The 17,126-nt window shown below is 44.6% G+C and overlaps 1 protein-coding gene across 8 annotated transcripts in view; it reads right to left on the bottom strand.

Moving 5' to 3' along the window:
• The window catches only part of Vps13D (vacuolar protein sorting 13D), a 249,867-nt gene that overhangs the window by 176,965 nt on the left and 55,776 nt on the right, over positions 1-17,126 (bottom strand). For 6 of the 8 annotated variants that reach the window (XM_069324372.1, XM_069324377.1, XM_045763846.2 and 3 more), the window contains exons 26-30: positions 12,902-13,000; positions 7,800-7,820; positions 5,272-5,479; positions 901-1,027; positions 587-691 (exon numbers count right to left, since the gene is read on the bottom strand). In XM_069324372.1, the coding sequence (XP_069180473.1) occupies positions 587-691; positions 901-1,027; positions 5,272-5,479; positions 7,800-7,820; positions 12,902-13,000 (560 nt within the window). The remainder of the gene's footprint in view (positions 1-586; positions 692-900; positions 1,028-5,271; positions 5,480-7,799; positions 7,821-12,901; positions 13,001-17,126) is intronic. The other 2 variants (XM_069324375.1, XM_069324376.1) reach the window with 1 other exon arrangement.

The following is a 17,126-nucleotide window of genomic DNA, read 5'->3' as shown; positions in this document are numbered from 1 at the left end:
ACACCAAAATCTTCTCAATCCTGTCCTGAATGAACATCAAAAGGAAAATTCCTCAACATTCATCCTCTAGTCTACTTGTATATTGGACGATATACTTTGATGGAAGTCTTGTTGTTTTCATTACCCAATTCCTTTATGTATGTCACAAAGTAAATGTAGTACATTCATGAACATAAATCCTGGTAGGGAGTCCCGATAGAACAGTTGGCTTTGTTCTCAACTAAATATTGGGAAATCCGAGTTTGAATCCCAGGCGGGACAGAAATGATTGGGCACATTACCTATCACCTAATGCCTGTTCACCAAACAGTAAATAGGTACCCAGGAGTTAGTCAGCTTGTTGCATCCTGGAAAGGGTTAGTAATTCAACCTTAGAGGATTTTGATATAAGCCTAACATGTATATAAACACTGGTTGCCTATCTCCTGACACAGTGAATTATTCAATTAATATTATGTTCCAGTTAGCATTTACCAAGACTAATTAATAACAAGAATAATGTACAAACTAGATACAGATAAGGATAATGAGAATATTTAGCATTTTCTAAAGGTAGTGCTAACAGCACCCAAATGTCCATTCTTACCTTTCACTGCTATCAAGGCTGCATTAGTCTCAGCTGAAGCCCGTACACTCTCTGACTGATGACGTTTCTCTGATGCAACACTGGTAACTTCTTCACGCACAGAGCCTAAGACACAAGCACTGAATTGCATTACTGATTACTTATGATTAAACAATGAAAATGTTTTGCTAAACTATAACCAAAGATTAAAATGATTAAAGAATTGATCCAGCACCAGCTGTCAGATTTCTGAATCTGAAATTTTCACTACATTAACAAAAGCACAAATTTATTACAAAGGCTGAATTTCTATAGAAAGGACACAGCATACTCACTGAGACCCGGTAGATCTTTTGTTTGTTCCATGTCAGTGAATGACAGATTGGACAAGGTCTTCACTACCTGTCTGTACTGCTGACGAGAAACACTAATTTTCAGTGGAGTTATAATACCACCATCAATCTGTCAAATAAATACCCAATGTTACTATTGAGCATGAGCACAATTCAAACTACTTGACCATCATTATTCATTACACAAGTTCCACCTCATATATTTAAATACTGTACTGAATGTTACATTCTGGACTGTACCTGGATAGGGTTGTGGGAGTTCTACTCCCAAAGCCCAGCATGGGGCCAGGCTTGACTTGTGAGAGCTGTCCATATTTGTTAAGCAATATTTCTTATAATCGCTAGGAGGATGTTGAAGAACTGTGAACTTCTGATGTTTATACAGTGCTCTCTGATTGTGCCTATGGCACCCCTGCTCTTCACTGGTTCTATTCTGCCTTTCCTTCCCCCCCATCATTCACTCCAGTATGTTGTTCTTTAACTGTGTATATTTAGGACCTGGCCCTCCAGTATTTTCCCATGTGTATATTATTTGATAACTCTCATCTCCTTTTTAGGTAATACATCTGGAAAGGTTTGAGGAAATGAGCAGAAGTGACATCCACCTTGAACGCAAACAGAAGCGACATCGCCAGCACAGCACGATAAGAAGCAACACTATTCGGCATAAGATGCCAGTCCTGAAAAATCAAAATAAAGAAAGGACAAAACAACACGATCAGAAATGGATGACAACCTCCTACAAAGAGAAAGGAAATGGGGAAAAAACGCCAGAAGACTTCATACTGTCGCCGAGAGGAAGATCGCGGGTGGGACACCATCAAAGAACCCACTTGATCACTATACAAATGGTGATACGCTCTCGTCAAAAAACACCAAATGCGAATAATAGGGCAAACCAGTAAGGTATCTCACTGACCCGACTTGCTGCAAGAGGCGGAGCCCGAGAGAAAACTCTCGGGTTCGGACAACGAGCAAACAGGTTCAGACGGGACAACTCCAGAATGAACTGAAGATCCGCGCAGTCCGTTTCGGAACTGGGAACAAGCGAGAAACCCATTTGAGGGACAAGGACGTTTCAACCACACCCAAGCACACCCACTCCAAAATAACCCAACAAAGTGATGGGGAGGAAGCCTGCCCCACCAACCCCGAACCCCCCAGAGGAGGAGCCACCCAATGCCACCGAAGGCCGGTTGACACCACCTGAAATGCCCACAAATTGTGGGACCAAGCATGTGGAAACAGTCAGGCGCCCCCCTGCCTTACCCTGTCAACAGGGAGACCCGCGAAGGGCCGACATAACCCCTGAGAAGCCGACCTTCGAGCAGAGTGAGCATGGTGTCGACCAAATGAAGAAGGCCCCAGAGGAAACACCGGCTCAGAATCTGGCACCAAGGGCCCACCTCAAACTACCAACACCCGAGCCCTGGCATGACCCCCTCTGGGAAGAGCAAGAATGAATCCCCCACCCTTCCCGGAGCACCAATAAATCAGAAATAGGACAGCAACTGGAGGACGCCGTAGTCAAAAAGTCAAAATGGGTCTGAAAACAACAACGGACAAAATAAAGTTGGAGATTGAAGAGCCAGGGCCCAAGTGGAGTCAAGAGAGAGAGAGAGAGCAAAGATGGCCTGTCTTCACGTGTGAGGCATAAAGCATGGAAACCGCCTCTCGGAGAATAGACCCAAACAGCTTCAGTAATGCCGCAACGCCCAAGCCGCCGAGACCAGTTTAGTAGTCGAAGGCCCAGCACTCAACACCTCCAATGTCCTCCGAAAGCCTGTCTGAAGATAGCTCGAGAAGAATGACTGCGAGCATGATGATCCTCACAACCAAGGCAGCTGAAAGAACAGACCTGAGCATGCAAATGCAGCAACCCAACCTCATGAGAAAGTGCAGAGGCATGAAGGTACTTATTGAGGAACTCAAGAGAGCCCCTCAGAATACCTGTAATACCAAAGAAACCTCATGCCACTCAAGCGCACAGGTATGACAAAACCCGTGCCAAGTCCCAAGAGCAAAGAAATGGCAGTCTGCCAGCCATGAAGATCCAGGAACCTCATAATGCATCCAATATGGGGACGAGGAACTGAACTCAAAAGAGGCTGGGTCCAAAAGAGGTGAATTCTGGGTCTCGCAGGAAATCCAAGAGGCAGAAAAACTCCAGAAGGATGAGTCCGAAACCCAAAGGAACCCAGAAACGTACCCGGGGGAGGGGGGGAGGGGGGGAGGGGGCCTAAATCAAATTCGTACAGGGAAGGGGGATACGAAAACCCCTCACCCTCAAACAACAAACACTGCCTCGAAGGTACCAAAACCCAGGCAGGGTCAAACAGGGTCCACGAGCCCCAAGGCAACTTCCCCGATGCCTCTGGAACCTCCGACACAGGCCCCGGGGCAGAACCCACATCCATACACACCACCCCTAAAGAAAAGGTGGAGTCCAAGGAAAAAGCCTCCAAGAAGGGGGTCTGATGGGAGAACCCAGAAGTCTCAGCAGGACAATTGGGTTCAACCGCCTCCGTACCCGCATCAAATGGGGCAGCCCATGAAGCTGCCCAAGCCTCGTCCTAAGCAAAACCTCACCCTGACTCTGTAACCCTCAGACATTTGGGAGCTGGAAACAGTGAAGGAAGGAGCAGGGCCCACCTCTGGGCCCAGGAACCATGCCCACTGGGAATGGAATCGGGAAAGCTGGCAAAACCAAGGTTGAAGCGACGAACATCCCAAATTGCGGGTCCCTAAGACCAAAACGGAGCAGCTCTGAGGCATCCAATCAGGCCACAAACCGGGTGCATTGCAACAACAAAAACCTAAACTGCAACGCAGCCGCTGCCTGACCCCTAAGTTCCTCCGAAGACGAACGGGTAAGCTGGAGAATGATCGGGGAACACGTCTTACGTGACTCTGGGTTGTAGGTGTCCCCAACCCAACAAGCAGCATGATAGAGGCAGAACAGATGATCGTCGCCTTGAGACAAAGGCAACGAACAATCTTCAAACTTGCACAAAGCGAGTGGGGATCCGAAAGACATCTATAGCTGCACCGAGCCCCAATGGGTTTACCAGGCACTGCAGTAGTAATCCCAATGGGGAGCCCAGGCACTGGTGTAGCTAAAGCCGGTTGAACTCGGTCTAATACCGAGCAAACTAACCCCAAGAATCCATGCGTGCAACCTTGAGGGGTCCAGAGGAGAGACAAAGGACAGATAAAAAGATATTTTTTATTAATATCACTCTAAAGTGTCCGGAGACGCGACAATTTCTTATGAAATTGATGCGATATAACACAACCTAGGCAAACCTAATCAGAAGCTAGGTAGACCTCCTCCAGGAAAAACAGAAAACTAGAAACCATCGAAAGTACACCACAACAACCAGAGGCCAGAGAGAGAGAGACAGTTACCGCGATTATGCAAGCTGCACAAAATACTGTGTGCCCCAGCCAAAAATAACAACACTCCATACCCAGGGCCAGACGAAGAGCTCCACATCCCCTACAGAACCCCAAGGGTGAGGTTAATGATAAGCAACACCAACCTCAACAGAAGTGAAGTCCTGAATGCCCCAGGGGAAGAAAACCCAGAATATGCAGGGGTAATACCTACTGGACGCCTAGGGAAAGGAACCCCTAAATGCATGCAGCCCGAATACACAATAACATTTGGCCAATGCCCAAACACAGCAGGCACAACCACACAGGGCAAAATCCTGACAGGAAAATGAGGCCAGTGAAAACGTCTGCTCTATATAACATCAGTTGACAAACTGCCAATGTCAGCGCTTGGTCGCCCAGGCGGAGCCCCTTCCTACTCCCAGGGGTGGAGGGGGTTGCTAACGAGCGGGCACGCTGGCTGAGTGGATATCGATTGTTTCCTCTTGGGAGGAGTTGTTGGGCTCTGTTCGGTCTTGGGCTGCAATGTTTTACCAGTTGGGGTTTGTAATATGTAATTGTAATTTTGCGCCTACCTTCCTGGGTAATACCCTTGGTCGATGACAGACATGACTATACTCTCACAAAGTGGAGTGTTCATAACTCATTGCTCCCTTCGCTTCTCTGAGGGAACCAGGTTCTGACTTGTAGTTCCCGGTAGTCTCAAAACTCCAATTAACTGATGCTCTTGACTAATATAATGGCTATCAGTCCATTAGCTTCGGGGAGCTATAGGAGCTCCCTCTAGAAACCATTAGAGTAGCAGCATTTCAGTTCAATATTAATCATATTCAATATATAATTTGCATTTCATATTAGAAGCAGTATTATAATAAATTACATTTAATGCAGAAGTATTCAAACAAATGTTTTGCTTTAGTGTGGTCATAGACAGTTACTACAGGTTGTGCCACTTACATTTAGAGAATCACGAGATGCTGGATGGGGGTCAAGATCCACAAAAATATCATTGGGGAAGAAGAGACCAGCATCATGGTCTGCTAGAAGAAAAGCTGCTTGCTCATGTTTGAGTCCTAGCTCAAGGGTGGTGCTGTGTAATATTGGGTGCCCATGATCCCGGCAGCTATACAACTCCTCTGCACACATCACAGTTGTTGACAGAGGACTGAGGAAAAGAAAAATGTTTCTTATATAATACTGAATCTACACTATAGTATTTATAACAAATATTTTCAATAAAAGATATTTAGAGTTAGTCAATTAAGCAATATTAAACATATAAAAATCTTAAAGTAAAATATAATATTTGGGGCAAGTCATTTCTCCGGCTGGTCACCGGTCTCCGGACATGGGTGCCAAAAATAAACCTGAAGTGCCCGTACCAGTGCATAAAATAAAACCTCAAAAATGCCAGGAACTTTTCATATATATACTCCAAAAAGATCTTGAAACATCTAATGGAAATCAGTTATGAATAATTATAATTTAATTAGTGTTTCCATGACTCGGTATACGCTTCTTACAAAAATCAGAAGTTAGTTATTTTTTTGTAATCGTAAAATTTAAGAGGCTATACACACTTTATTTAATTTATTCTAATTTGATTTTCAGAGGTACTCTCCATCAATAAACAGCATAACACAAAGGGTAGACACCTAGAAAGGTTCATTATGAGTAATGAATCGTGTCTGAAAACAGGAGCAAAAATCAGTCCTATTTCCAGCCTCTGAATACTAAAGCCAAGAATTTCCAAATCAATTGAAAATGTCACCAATGCATGCCCATACACTATGTAACCTTGCATATACTATATTCAGATTTTAATGGTCTTAATGGTAATGCAGGAATTGCCCACCAAACACTGGGACAGCTGGTACCTGTCTCCAACAACCAAGACACTAGGCTCTGGACACCCACAAGAACAAGCATTCAAGGATTGGGTATGTTATTTTAGGGGGTTACCTATTTGTATAAAATGAAGGGAGGTATAACGAAGACCATATTAAACATGGTTATAATGGCAAAATTTCCTAACAAGTGGGGTGCTATGTCTCAACATTTAGAGACCAGTGGAAAGGCATCAGCACACTGGCATGTGTGACTAACTCAAGCACCACAATTTTGGTTAGCATCTCAAAGGGTGCTGCATGTGCATAAAATTGCAGTAAATTTAATGTAACAACTAACTACAACTAATGAACAACTAAACTGTACTACAGTACAGTACACTGTACTGTACTGTGTTTTGTAAATTTTGTAAATAAAAATTATTTTTTATTAATATCACTCTTAAGTGTCCGGAGACAGGCGACATTACCCCAGAAAGTTGTGCAAGTGGAATGGAGAGAAAAGTAGAGATAGGGGACACAGGGAGAATGGAGAGGAGAGAGGAGAGAGGAGAGGAGAGAGGAGAGAGGAGAGGAGAGAGGAGAGGAGAGAGGAGAGAGGAGAGGAGAGAGGAGAGGAGAGAGGAGAGAGGAGAGAGGAGAGAGGAGAGGAGAGAGGAGAGGAGAGAGGAGAGAGGAGAGAGGAGAGAGGAGAGGAGAGGAGAGAGGAGAGAAGAGAGGAGAGAAGAGGGAAGAATGATTGGGGGAAGAATGGAGTGGAAGAGGGAAGGGGAAGGTAGAGTGGTAGATAAGAAAACGGGCAGACATGATGGGTGAGGAAGTAGAGATTAGTGTGAACTGTGCACTGGATATTATGAATATTCTTATGAACAAAAGAGCCCTTGCCCCCACTGCTGTACATATATTAGATATTAATGTGTGGACACATAGATGAAGGAAAATAATGAGCGTAGGCAGTAAGTGTACAGCTGGTGAGGTGTCGGTAGGGTAGGACTGCACATACAAGAACATGAAATCTACTCTCAAAGGAAGTTGAGAAAAAATAGAAGTCTGTATAAGGTATGAAAATATTTAAATATATAGTTGAATAAATATTGCAAAAACATTATTGCATGTTTTCTCACAACATTCATATAAAAGTATTAAAATAGTACTGTGCTGTACATAGATATTTACAACTACAAACATTTGAATTTCAATTTTATGGAACATAATATTCAGTTAATAGATTAAAACAGCAGACAATAATAGAAGACATTAATAAGTATTGTAAATGAATGATCTGAGGAAACATGTAGAACTGAAACAGGATCCTCCCCAGTCATTGTGAAATCTCTATCGATATAACTACAGTATGATGAAATGTCTCCATCAGACCAGTTCAGGCATTGTCTTCTTGCATTTTGCATCTACACAGTTATTTTCAGGACTATTTCCAGCTGGGAAGAACCCTGGAGCAATCTCGTGACATATTATGCTACACAGTTGGCAAAGATGATACTGAAAAAAAGCAAGTGCAGTACAAACAACATACTTTACAATAGAACTGCATATACGACTGACTCAGGAGAGCAGAAGTTGCAATTACAAAGAGAAATACAAACTGACTTGTTAATACTGTAATGCATCTTTACTTACGCTATGATCAACAGCTGGTTGCTAAAAGAAAAAGCAGAGGTTAAAATCCCTGACATTGTGTATTACTCTAGAATTGATGTGAATTTGACAAAGTTTAAGACAGTATTGGTTACTATAAATTAATTATATTCCTAACTTATGCACACAGTATAACTCGTTTTAACTAACACATTCTGTATCAGTATTAAAAGTATATTAAATAAATATTCAAGGTCTATATACTTCTTTACGGTATACAAGGACAGAAGAGAAAAAAACACCAACGTTGAACGTAACGAAAGGCCATTTTCTGGGTGAGACCCGGAGGCTCCCCAGAATTTACTGGGCTGATATGCAAATGTCAGACTTTGGCATCAGTTATGTGCAAGGAGTTCTTATGGGCCTATCGGGGACCACAAGCCAGAACCTGGTCCCCTCTAGAAAAGGCAAGGGGAGCAATGGCCTATAGAAACCCCCGTGTGGTTGGAAGCATTCTATGTCTACCATCGACCAGTTGAGTCACCCAGAGAGGTAAGCATCCCAAAACAAACCCCTATTCTGGTGAAAATTGCAACCAAAAGCCAAACGAGTGGATAGAACTCCCCAAACAAAAACTAGCAAACTAGTATGATGTAACCAGTCACCGTGCCGTCATCTGCGCAGCTCCCCCCTCCCCAGGAGGAGGAAGAGGAAGCCCCAGACCTCCCGCGCCGGCGATCCACACCCCAGTTCTGAGGCTGGATATCAAAACACGCAAAAAAAAAAAAAAAAATGTCAACCGGAGGGAGGCAAGGATGCTGGGGGAGCCTCCACGTCTCACCCAGAAAATGGCGTTTCATTCCATTCAACGCTGGTTTTCTGGGGGGAGCCCCTATGGCTCCCCGGAGCTAACTACCCCCACAGAGAAAAAGAATAGGGACTTACCCGGGAGGTGTCAGTCACACCTCAACTCAAAGTCGAGACAACTGGCTGCATCCGCTTACCCAACGTGACACAGGCCTGACTGGGCCCAGGGACGTTAACAAGGTAACGAGCAGCCAGTACCCCTGTTCGACCGCCAAAATCCCCACGCCCGAAAATCAGTCCAAGACATATTGCCAAAGACGGCGGCAAGAGCCGCGAACTTGCGAATGTCATGGGCGCGGGGATAGATCGCAGGCTGGCTAGCCTTAACAGTATCGCTCTCTTTGGACACCGATCATGTCCATTTTTTTTTCTCTTGAGTCTTAGCCGTAGACAGGACTTGCGTCCACTACAAAAATATTTGTATAAAATTCATTTTTTATCCGATCGACCTCGGAATAGTTTCAAAATAAGCGCCTTTAGAATGTGCACAATTTGATACCAAAATGAAAGATGTAAAACAAAACTTGATGTCAGAACACTTGAAAGATTATAAATACATTTTTGGGTCTAAATTTTAAATTTTAAAATATTTGTTAAAATTTTATTTATTGTGCTATTATTATGGGATTAGTTTTAAAATGCGGGCCTTTATAATGCGAACAATTTGATAGCAAAACAAGCGATGTAACATGAAAATTGATGTCAGAACACTGGAAAGATATAAATAATTTTGATGATGATCGTCCAAAATTAAACTATTTGTTAAAATTCCAGTTATTGCTCTATTATTATGGGACTAGTTTTAAAATGCGCACCTTTATATTGCAAACTATTTGATACCAAAATGAGCAATATAACACTTACCCTCTTACCCTTACCTCCTACCCTAGGAAAGCCGGTCAGCCGAGCGAACAGCACGCTGGACTTGTGATCCTGGGTTCGATCCCAGGCGCCGGCGAGAAACAATGGGCAGAGTTTCTTTTACCCTATGGCCCTGTTACCTAGCAGTAAAATAGGTATCTGGGAGTTAGTCAGCTGTCACGGGCTGCTTCCTGGGGGTGGAGGCCTGGTCGAGGACCGGGCCGCAGGGACATTAAAAAAACCCGAAATCATCTCAAGATAACCTCAAGATAGGAAGGTAAACGAGGGAGACAAAATATCCAAGTACCCAAAGGGCGGCCGAAAAACTGAGCAGTGAAACGGACCCACAGAGGCAGATTCCAAGCAACCTGTGGAAGGTAACCCCAAGCTCCAAGGGCAGTATTTACAGGGCACCTAGGGAAGGGAATCCTAGGCATATGCAGCCCGAGTACGGAAGAGAAACTCCTGGCTCTCGCACCCCTGGAGAACAGCCGCCACACACAAGGCACAGTGCTGCAAAAGTCTGGAGTCAGATCACACAATCGCTGCCTATAGCATCAGCCGAAGAACTGGGGTGTGGATCGCCGGCGCGGCAGGTCTGTGGCTTCCCCTTCCCTCTCCCGGGGAGGGGGGGAGCTGCACAGACGACGGCGTGGTGACGGGTGACATCATACTAGTTTGCTAGTTTTTGTTTTGGGAGTTCTATCCACTTGTTCGGCTTTTGGTTGTCATTTTCCCCAGAATAGGGGTTTGTTTTGGGACACTTACCTTTCTGGGTGCCTGCCCCCAGTCGATGGCAGACATAGAATGCTTCCAACCACACGGGGGTTTTTATAGACCATTGCTCCCCTTGCCTCTCTAGTGGGGGCCAGGTTCTGGCTCGTGGTCCCCGGTAGGCCCATAAGAACTCCATACACATGACTGATGCCGAAGTCTGACATTAGCATATCAGCCCAGTAAGCTCCGGGGAGCGGTAGGGGCTCCCCTCAGAAAAATAACCTCAAGAGACACATGCACATCTAATGTTCTTGTAAAATATCAAGCACCTTCTAAAGAACTCCAATTTAAACTATGAATGTCTCAGTAGCAAGAAGACAATCGAGAAGGTATTCCCATGCAAGCATATTTTACAATAACAATATGGTACTGTATTGTTAATACACGAGGGTGCTATGATTACAGGTAGCTGTAATGAACAGGGAGTGGTGGTGGTGGTGGTGGCTCTGACGGCAGTGAAGTGGCTGTGGTGGTAGTTATAACCCATAGTTGGTAAGTCTCAATTTTGCATTAGGTCTTCCCTAGTAGGTAACTCGTGAGCTTCATCTTCACTACATCCAAACACTTACTTTTTTCAACAGCTGCTTAGTTTTAACACTTACTTTTGGTGCATGTCTTCTGCTCAAGGTTATGGAAGCCACAACTCATTTTGGCACAGCATTAAACAAGGTTGGGGATCATTTGAGATTCAAAGAAAGCAATTCTGTTATGCTGTCCACCAACACTGTTCAGGTTTTTGGACAGTTTGGGACTGGAGCTTTGTCTCCAGTTGTCCCCTTAACTGGTTAGGGGTGTATGGTTCTCCTTAGTTGCAGAAGGTGCATAGTTTTATGTACTTATCTGTCAGGATTCTGGCTGCTGTCTTTGTTGGCCTGTCTTCCATGCATTTGGTTGTATGCGTTTGGTTGTACTGCCTATGGCAGTCTAGCTTCACAGGGTAGCAAATGATCTCATGGTTATTCTCTTCTGCTTCTGCCTCCTCATGGTACAAGGTGTGGTAGAATCAAATTATTTTATGTGGTTTTGTGATAAGCTTGGAAGGGCCCAGTTGGATTTTTTTTCCATGGATTTGGAGCCATCAACCCCTAGTAAATGTAGTGACATTTCAGACTGAGGTTCTCAGTAGATGCCTTTCAGTTGGAGTGGTTCTAGTGAGATTTTGATTCTGTTGTTCCAATATATTTTCTTCCTGTGCCTTCCAGTTTGGAAAATTTTGCTGGTAGCATTCTCCTCATGTTTGCTTTGTGAGTGGTTCACACATGCTTCCTGGCCCTTTCATGTATTTGCCCCAAGTTCTTTTTTTTATGGTCTTACCTCTCCTTGTGATCACCATTTGCCACTCATACTTCACAAGGTCTCAAACCTTCTGTTCAGAACTTTGCCGAGTCTCTGTTGCCATTATTGTGGCCTTTTCATCAGCCCTTATGACTATGTTTTGACTTTCTATTCTCTCAGGTCACTCAGGTTTTCACTAAACAACAGGGATTTCAATCTGGGCTCTTGCAAGCTTATCCTGTAACTGGATTCAAGTCTCGCCTTCACCATTATCTTTTCAGTTTCCAGCTGCTGTCTGGCATGGTGAGTCGAGCAATCATGTAAGAATCCTCTAAGCCATTCAACTTTAAAGAGCTCGTCATTCTTTTGGTCCGGTGGATCAGGATCATTGGTTGCAGGCAACTTCTTCCTTCCTTGTCATCAGTGACTGCTAGTTTACAACATAGCACTTTGATCTTTGTGGCTTCTGTCTAGTGGTCACAGTTTACAGAATTTGCAGATAACTTGAGCTTCTCATGCGGAAGCTTTGTTTTTCCACTCTTGGTCCCTTCTTTCCTGAACCTTCCCTCATTTTTCTATGGCTGTAGCAATTGAATCTTTCTGGTCTACTTTTTCTTTTCTCGGCTTTTCACCTGTAATGTGATGGTCTTGTCACATCCTCTCCCAACATGTTGACAATCATCATTTGGATTTAAGGTTAGGAGTGTTCCAGTAATGATGGTGACCACATACCTTCCCATCATATTTTGTTCTCTGCACTACTGTGTGACTTTGGGAAAGGTTACATGATACACGTCCATGAGCCCTCCTCCACATCCAGTTGCACCTGACATCAAGGGTGTTAACTTTTTGGGTAAGTTCATTCTCTTCTTTGAATTATATGTATTTCCCACTTCAGGTTCCCATGTCTATGTTGAGGTGTGGGTTTCTTATGTAAGACACCATGCAACTATGATATGTTCAAGAACACACACACACGCAGTGTAGGTTTGCATGTTTACCAAAACTCATACATGTGTCAAAACTATTTCTTTGTTAGTGCTTCCACTATATTTTACTCAACAATGCCACTCTTCAGGCCAAAAAAGGTGTCCAGCAGCTAATCTTCATCAATTAATCTAGATTTTACCTTATGCCATTACTGACATCCTCATTTAAGTCATCTTTGTTCCACTGTATATCTTATATTTGACTCTTGGAAAAAAAAAAAAAACCTCACTGCCACTTCAGCTTTTCAGCTCATTAAATCAAGTATTTTACCTAATTCTGAGTTCTAACCCCCATTTAACTTTCAAGTCAGTCATGCACAATGCAAAGCCTAAACTTTAATATAGTTTTTACAAAATATAATAAGATGAACTTACTGGAACCACTGGAATGTGCTATCTTTGGACTTAAGTCTCTCTTCAACATTCAAGGAAAAGAGACTCATATCACGCACCATCACCTGGTACTCTGCAACTCTGTGAAAATGTTGATTGTTAATACTTGAAGTATAGTTTAAGATTTTACTTTAGATATAGTCAATTTATTTTCGTAAATGCTTATGTATTATAACAGAAGCAATGAGTACACAAGAGTTAACCATGATACTATAGAAAGATTACAAACAATTGAACCTCAGTGTCATGTGGAATGTATACAAGAAATGTTTGGTAAAGATTGTCAAATGTGTGGAGATGTAAAAACTCCCGACAGAAAAAGAATGAGAGAAAAAGTGCTTGATGAGATGAAGTGGAGGCAGCAGCAGTTGATAAAAATAGTAGATTTAGTGACTTTTAAAGTATACAAGAAGGATAAGAAAATTAGTCAATATTCTGTTAGGGACAATACAGATTTGACACAGTTTTGAAAAATAAGGCTCGGAGGCTAGGGTGAGAAAAAGGACAATAGTGAAATCCCTATCCAGTCAGACTCTGCTGGTAGCTATCTATCAGATGACAAGTTGAAATTAAAATTTAATTAAAAAAAAAAACAGAAAATGGCATTTCATTACATTCAACGCTGGTTTTCTATGGGGAGACACTCCGGCTCCCTGGAGCTACATAACCAAAAACAAGCAAAAGAGGGACTAACCCGGGAAGTGGCCACCACGTGCGCAGCAACTCAAAGTCAAGACAACTGGCTGCAATCTGAGACCCAAAGCCACACATGAATGACCGGGACCAGGAATATTGACTAAATAATGGGCAGTCATGACCCAAATGTCAGCCCAAGACATATTGCCAAACTTGGCAGCCAAAGCAGCATATTTACGAACATCATGGGCACGAGGGTAGACCACAGGCTGGCTAGACTTAATAATCCTGCAGCCAACTTGAAAGACCAATGCTCTGGAATAGGGAACAAGGAAAATCGAGTTAACTCAAAGCGCGTCCACAGCCACAGCCATTACCTGCGGAGGCGCGCAGGTAACGGCGGAGAGCCCCAACCGGACAATACATGATGCACCCCTGGCCTGACCAACCAAGCATCAATAAGCCAAGGGCTCCTTCGGTAGCCCACCATCTCATTCTTCACCAAAAAAGGAGATGGCTGCAACCGAACAAACCGACCATCCGGACCGAAAGAGCAGAAACCCCTGTGCCAGAGGAGAGCATGAAGCTCACCAACCTGACTCCCAGAGGACAATGCCAACAGAAACAGTCTTAGTAAAGCAATCTTGAATCGATGGGGCAACCACAAACCAAGGAGGAGAAAAAGAGAACACTCGGGCCAAGGACAAGGACAGCTCAGGTGGCGCAAGAACAGGCCTGCTATAATGCCCAGCTGGGAACACCCTGCCTGCTGTAGTGGCCAGCTGGGGGCACACTGTCTGCTGTAGTGCCCAGCTAGGGACACACTGTCTGCTGTAGTGGCCAGCTGGGTACACCCTGCCTGCTGGAGGTGAAACAAAGCATGAGAAAGCTAACGGAACAGGGCAGAAGTTACATCCACCCCGAACGCAAGCTGGAGTGCTACACCAGTGCCGCACGATAAGAGGTGGCAGTATTGGGCACCAAATGACGGTTCTGAAAAAGCCAAGAAAGGACAAAACAACCCAAACAAAAACTGAAGACAACCTATGAAGAGAGGAAATGGTGAAAAGAATGCCAGGAAACTTCATATTGCCGCTGAGATGAAGCTCGCAGGTGGGATACCATCTAAGAAGCCACCTGATCAACATACAAGTGGTGATACATTCACATCAAAGAGACCAGATGCAAAGAGCGGAGGAGTAGACCAAACCAGCCATGTACCAGACTGGCTAGATCTGCTGAAAGAGGCGGAGCCGCAGAAAACGCCCCAGATTCGGACACTGAGCAAGCAGCACCTGAAACCAAGGCTGGGCTGGCCACAAGAGGCCACAAGGATGACTCCCGCAGTAAGATTCCAAGAGAGCCAGAACCCAAAGCAACAGCTGGACCTGGGGGAAGAGGAATAGGTAACCCCACCTCGACCAGTTCTGCCAAAAGGAACCCGTTCTTCCACCGCAACGGCTCTGCAGTCGGAGAAGGGCGCCACATATCGGAAAATGCCGAGACCACCCCGACGCCAAGTGGTCCACCTCCGGAAGTCTGTACGTCCGGCAGAGTCAACTGAAGAAGTCGGCATCGACCGTCCATTCCATGGACAAGGAAATGAACCATGACAGGCTATCAGCCAGGACGTTGGACACTCACCGGATGTGAACCGCATGGAGAGCCAAACCCCGAGAATTTAGCAGACGAGTCACTCGAAGCAACCAGTTCCAAAGAGCCAAGGACTGAAGAGAACCCCCATGGTTCAGATAATGAACCACTGGAGAGCAATCCGAAAGGAGGCGGTCGTAGAGCCCCGAGCAACCAGAACCTCCAAAGTGACAGCCAGACCACCGTGAACTCCCGCACCGTACTGTGAGCGCGACGGGAGGACGGAGCCTACTAGCCTGGTGAGCACTGGTCACAAAACCCCAGCCAAGAGATGAGGCATCCATGAACACACCGAGCAAGGGCTCGGGTAGGCGCCAAAGACTCCCCTCCAGGCAAGGAAATAAAAAATAAAAGAAAAACCCCGTAAAAGAACAACGCCACCAGAAGGAACAGGAACAAGGTCGCAGCACAGGTAAGCGTGCATCCCAACCAGCAACACCACAACTTTCTACCCAAGGCCAAACAAAAGCCATGAAACCCCAGCTGGCCCCAAGGGTGAGGTAAATGCCGAGCAGTAAGATCCCCTGCAGAACTGGAGTCCTGAAGGCTCTAAGGAAGGTAACCCTAAAAACCAGTAGTACTTACAGGGCGCTTAGGGAAATCAGCCCTTAGCGCATGCAGCCTCAGTATACTGAAGTTACTCCTGGGTCACCACTCCACAAAGAGCAAGAAACACCACAAAGGCACAAATTCTGCCTAGAAATCAAAACCAGATTTAATGACCGCTCCAGAGCACATCAGTCTACGAACTGAGGTGTGAGTAGCCGGTGCGGTGGGTACAGGGCTTCCCCTTCCCATCCCAGAGAGGGGAGGGCTGCGCGGACAAGCGGCGTGGCGGTGGTGAATGACGTTTGCTCGTTTCCTCATTTCCTTATATTTTTGGGGGAGTTCTGTCTCTCTGTTCGGTCTTCGGTTGCAATTTCTTACCAGGTGGGGTCTGTTTTGTTATGCCTACCTTTCTGGGTGCCTAACCCCGGTCGGTGGCAGATATGGAATGATCCCAAACACATGGGGGTTTCCATAGGCCATTGCTCCTTGTCTCTCTCTGAGGGGGGCCAAGTTCTGGCTCATGGTCCCCAGTGGGCAGAACTCCAAATGACTGATGCCCCAGACTAGTATAGAGTATATCAGTCTGGCAGCTCCAGGGAGCCAGAATGACTCCCCACAGAAAATTCAACCACAATGTGAGAATTAATCAGCTCTTCTACAAGTAACACAGTTTTTCCTTTTTATAAAAGTATTAACTTTTTTCTTCAATTTTACCTTCCAGTATATCTTAAATGCATTGTTTGTTTACCTTCTTATGAAATATACTGTAGAGTATATGCACAAGAATGCCTTCTATCCTGTAAACTATCATTTAAAAAGTAAATCATCTCCCCCTTTATAATTCATCACAGGTTGTAACATATTCATAATTCGAATAAATTGGGTCTGGTCCTATATTGTTCACTTTATCAAGTATACACTGTACTGATTTAACAGGTTTCATCTTCTTAAGTGCGTGAAAAAGACTCCATTTGAGTAAAGCCTAAGCCATCATTTAGAATCCTTCAACATATGATTTTTTATGTAGTACTGAATATAGAATAAATCAAGAATATAGAGAATCAGTGTTGAAATGCTTAGAGAAAACTACACAAGTATATCTCCTCATAGATGAAATTTTCTAAGGTTATCTTGAGATGATTTCAGGGCTTAGCGTCTCCGCGGCCCGATCCTCAACCAGGCCTCCTTTTTGTTACCCCCCCCCCTCCCCCAGGAAGCAGCCCATAGCAGCTGTCTAAGTCCCAGGTACCTATTTACTGCTAGGTAACAGGGGCATCAGGGTGAAAGAAACATTTTGCCCATTTGCCTTCGTCTCCACAGGGGATTGAACCCGGAACCTCAGGACTATGAATCCAAAGCGCTGTCCACT

The sequence above is a fragment of the Procambarus clarkii genome, chromosome 14, assembly GCF_040958095.1.
Source record: "Procambarus clarkii isolate CNS0578487 chromosome 14, FALCON_Pclarkii_2.0, whole genome shotgun sequence".
NCBI lineage: Eukaryota > Metazoa > Arthropoda > Malacostraca > Decapoda > Cambaridae > Procambarus > Procambarus clarkii.
The sequence above is the reverse complement of the archived record's forward strand: the minus strand, read 5'-3'. Positions and strand labels throughout refer to the sequence as shown.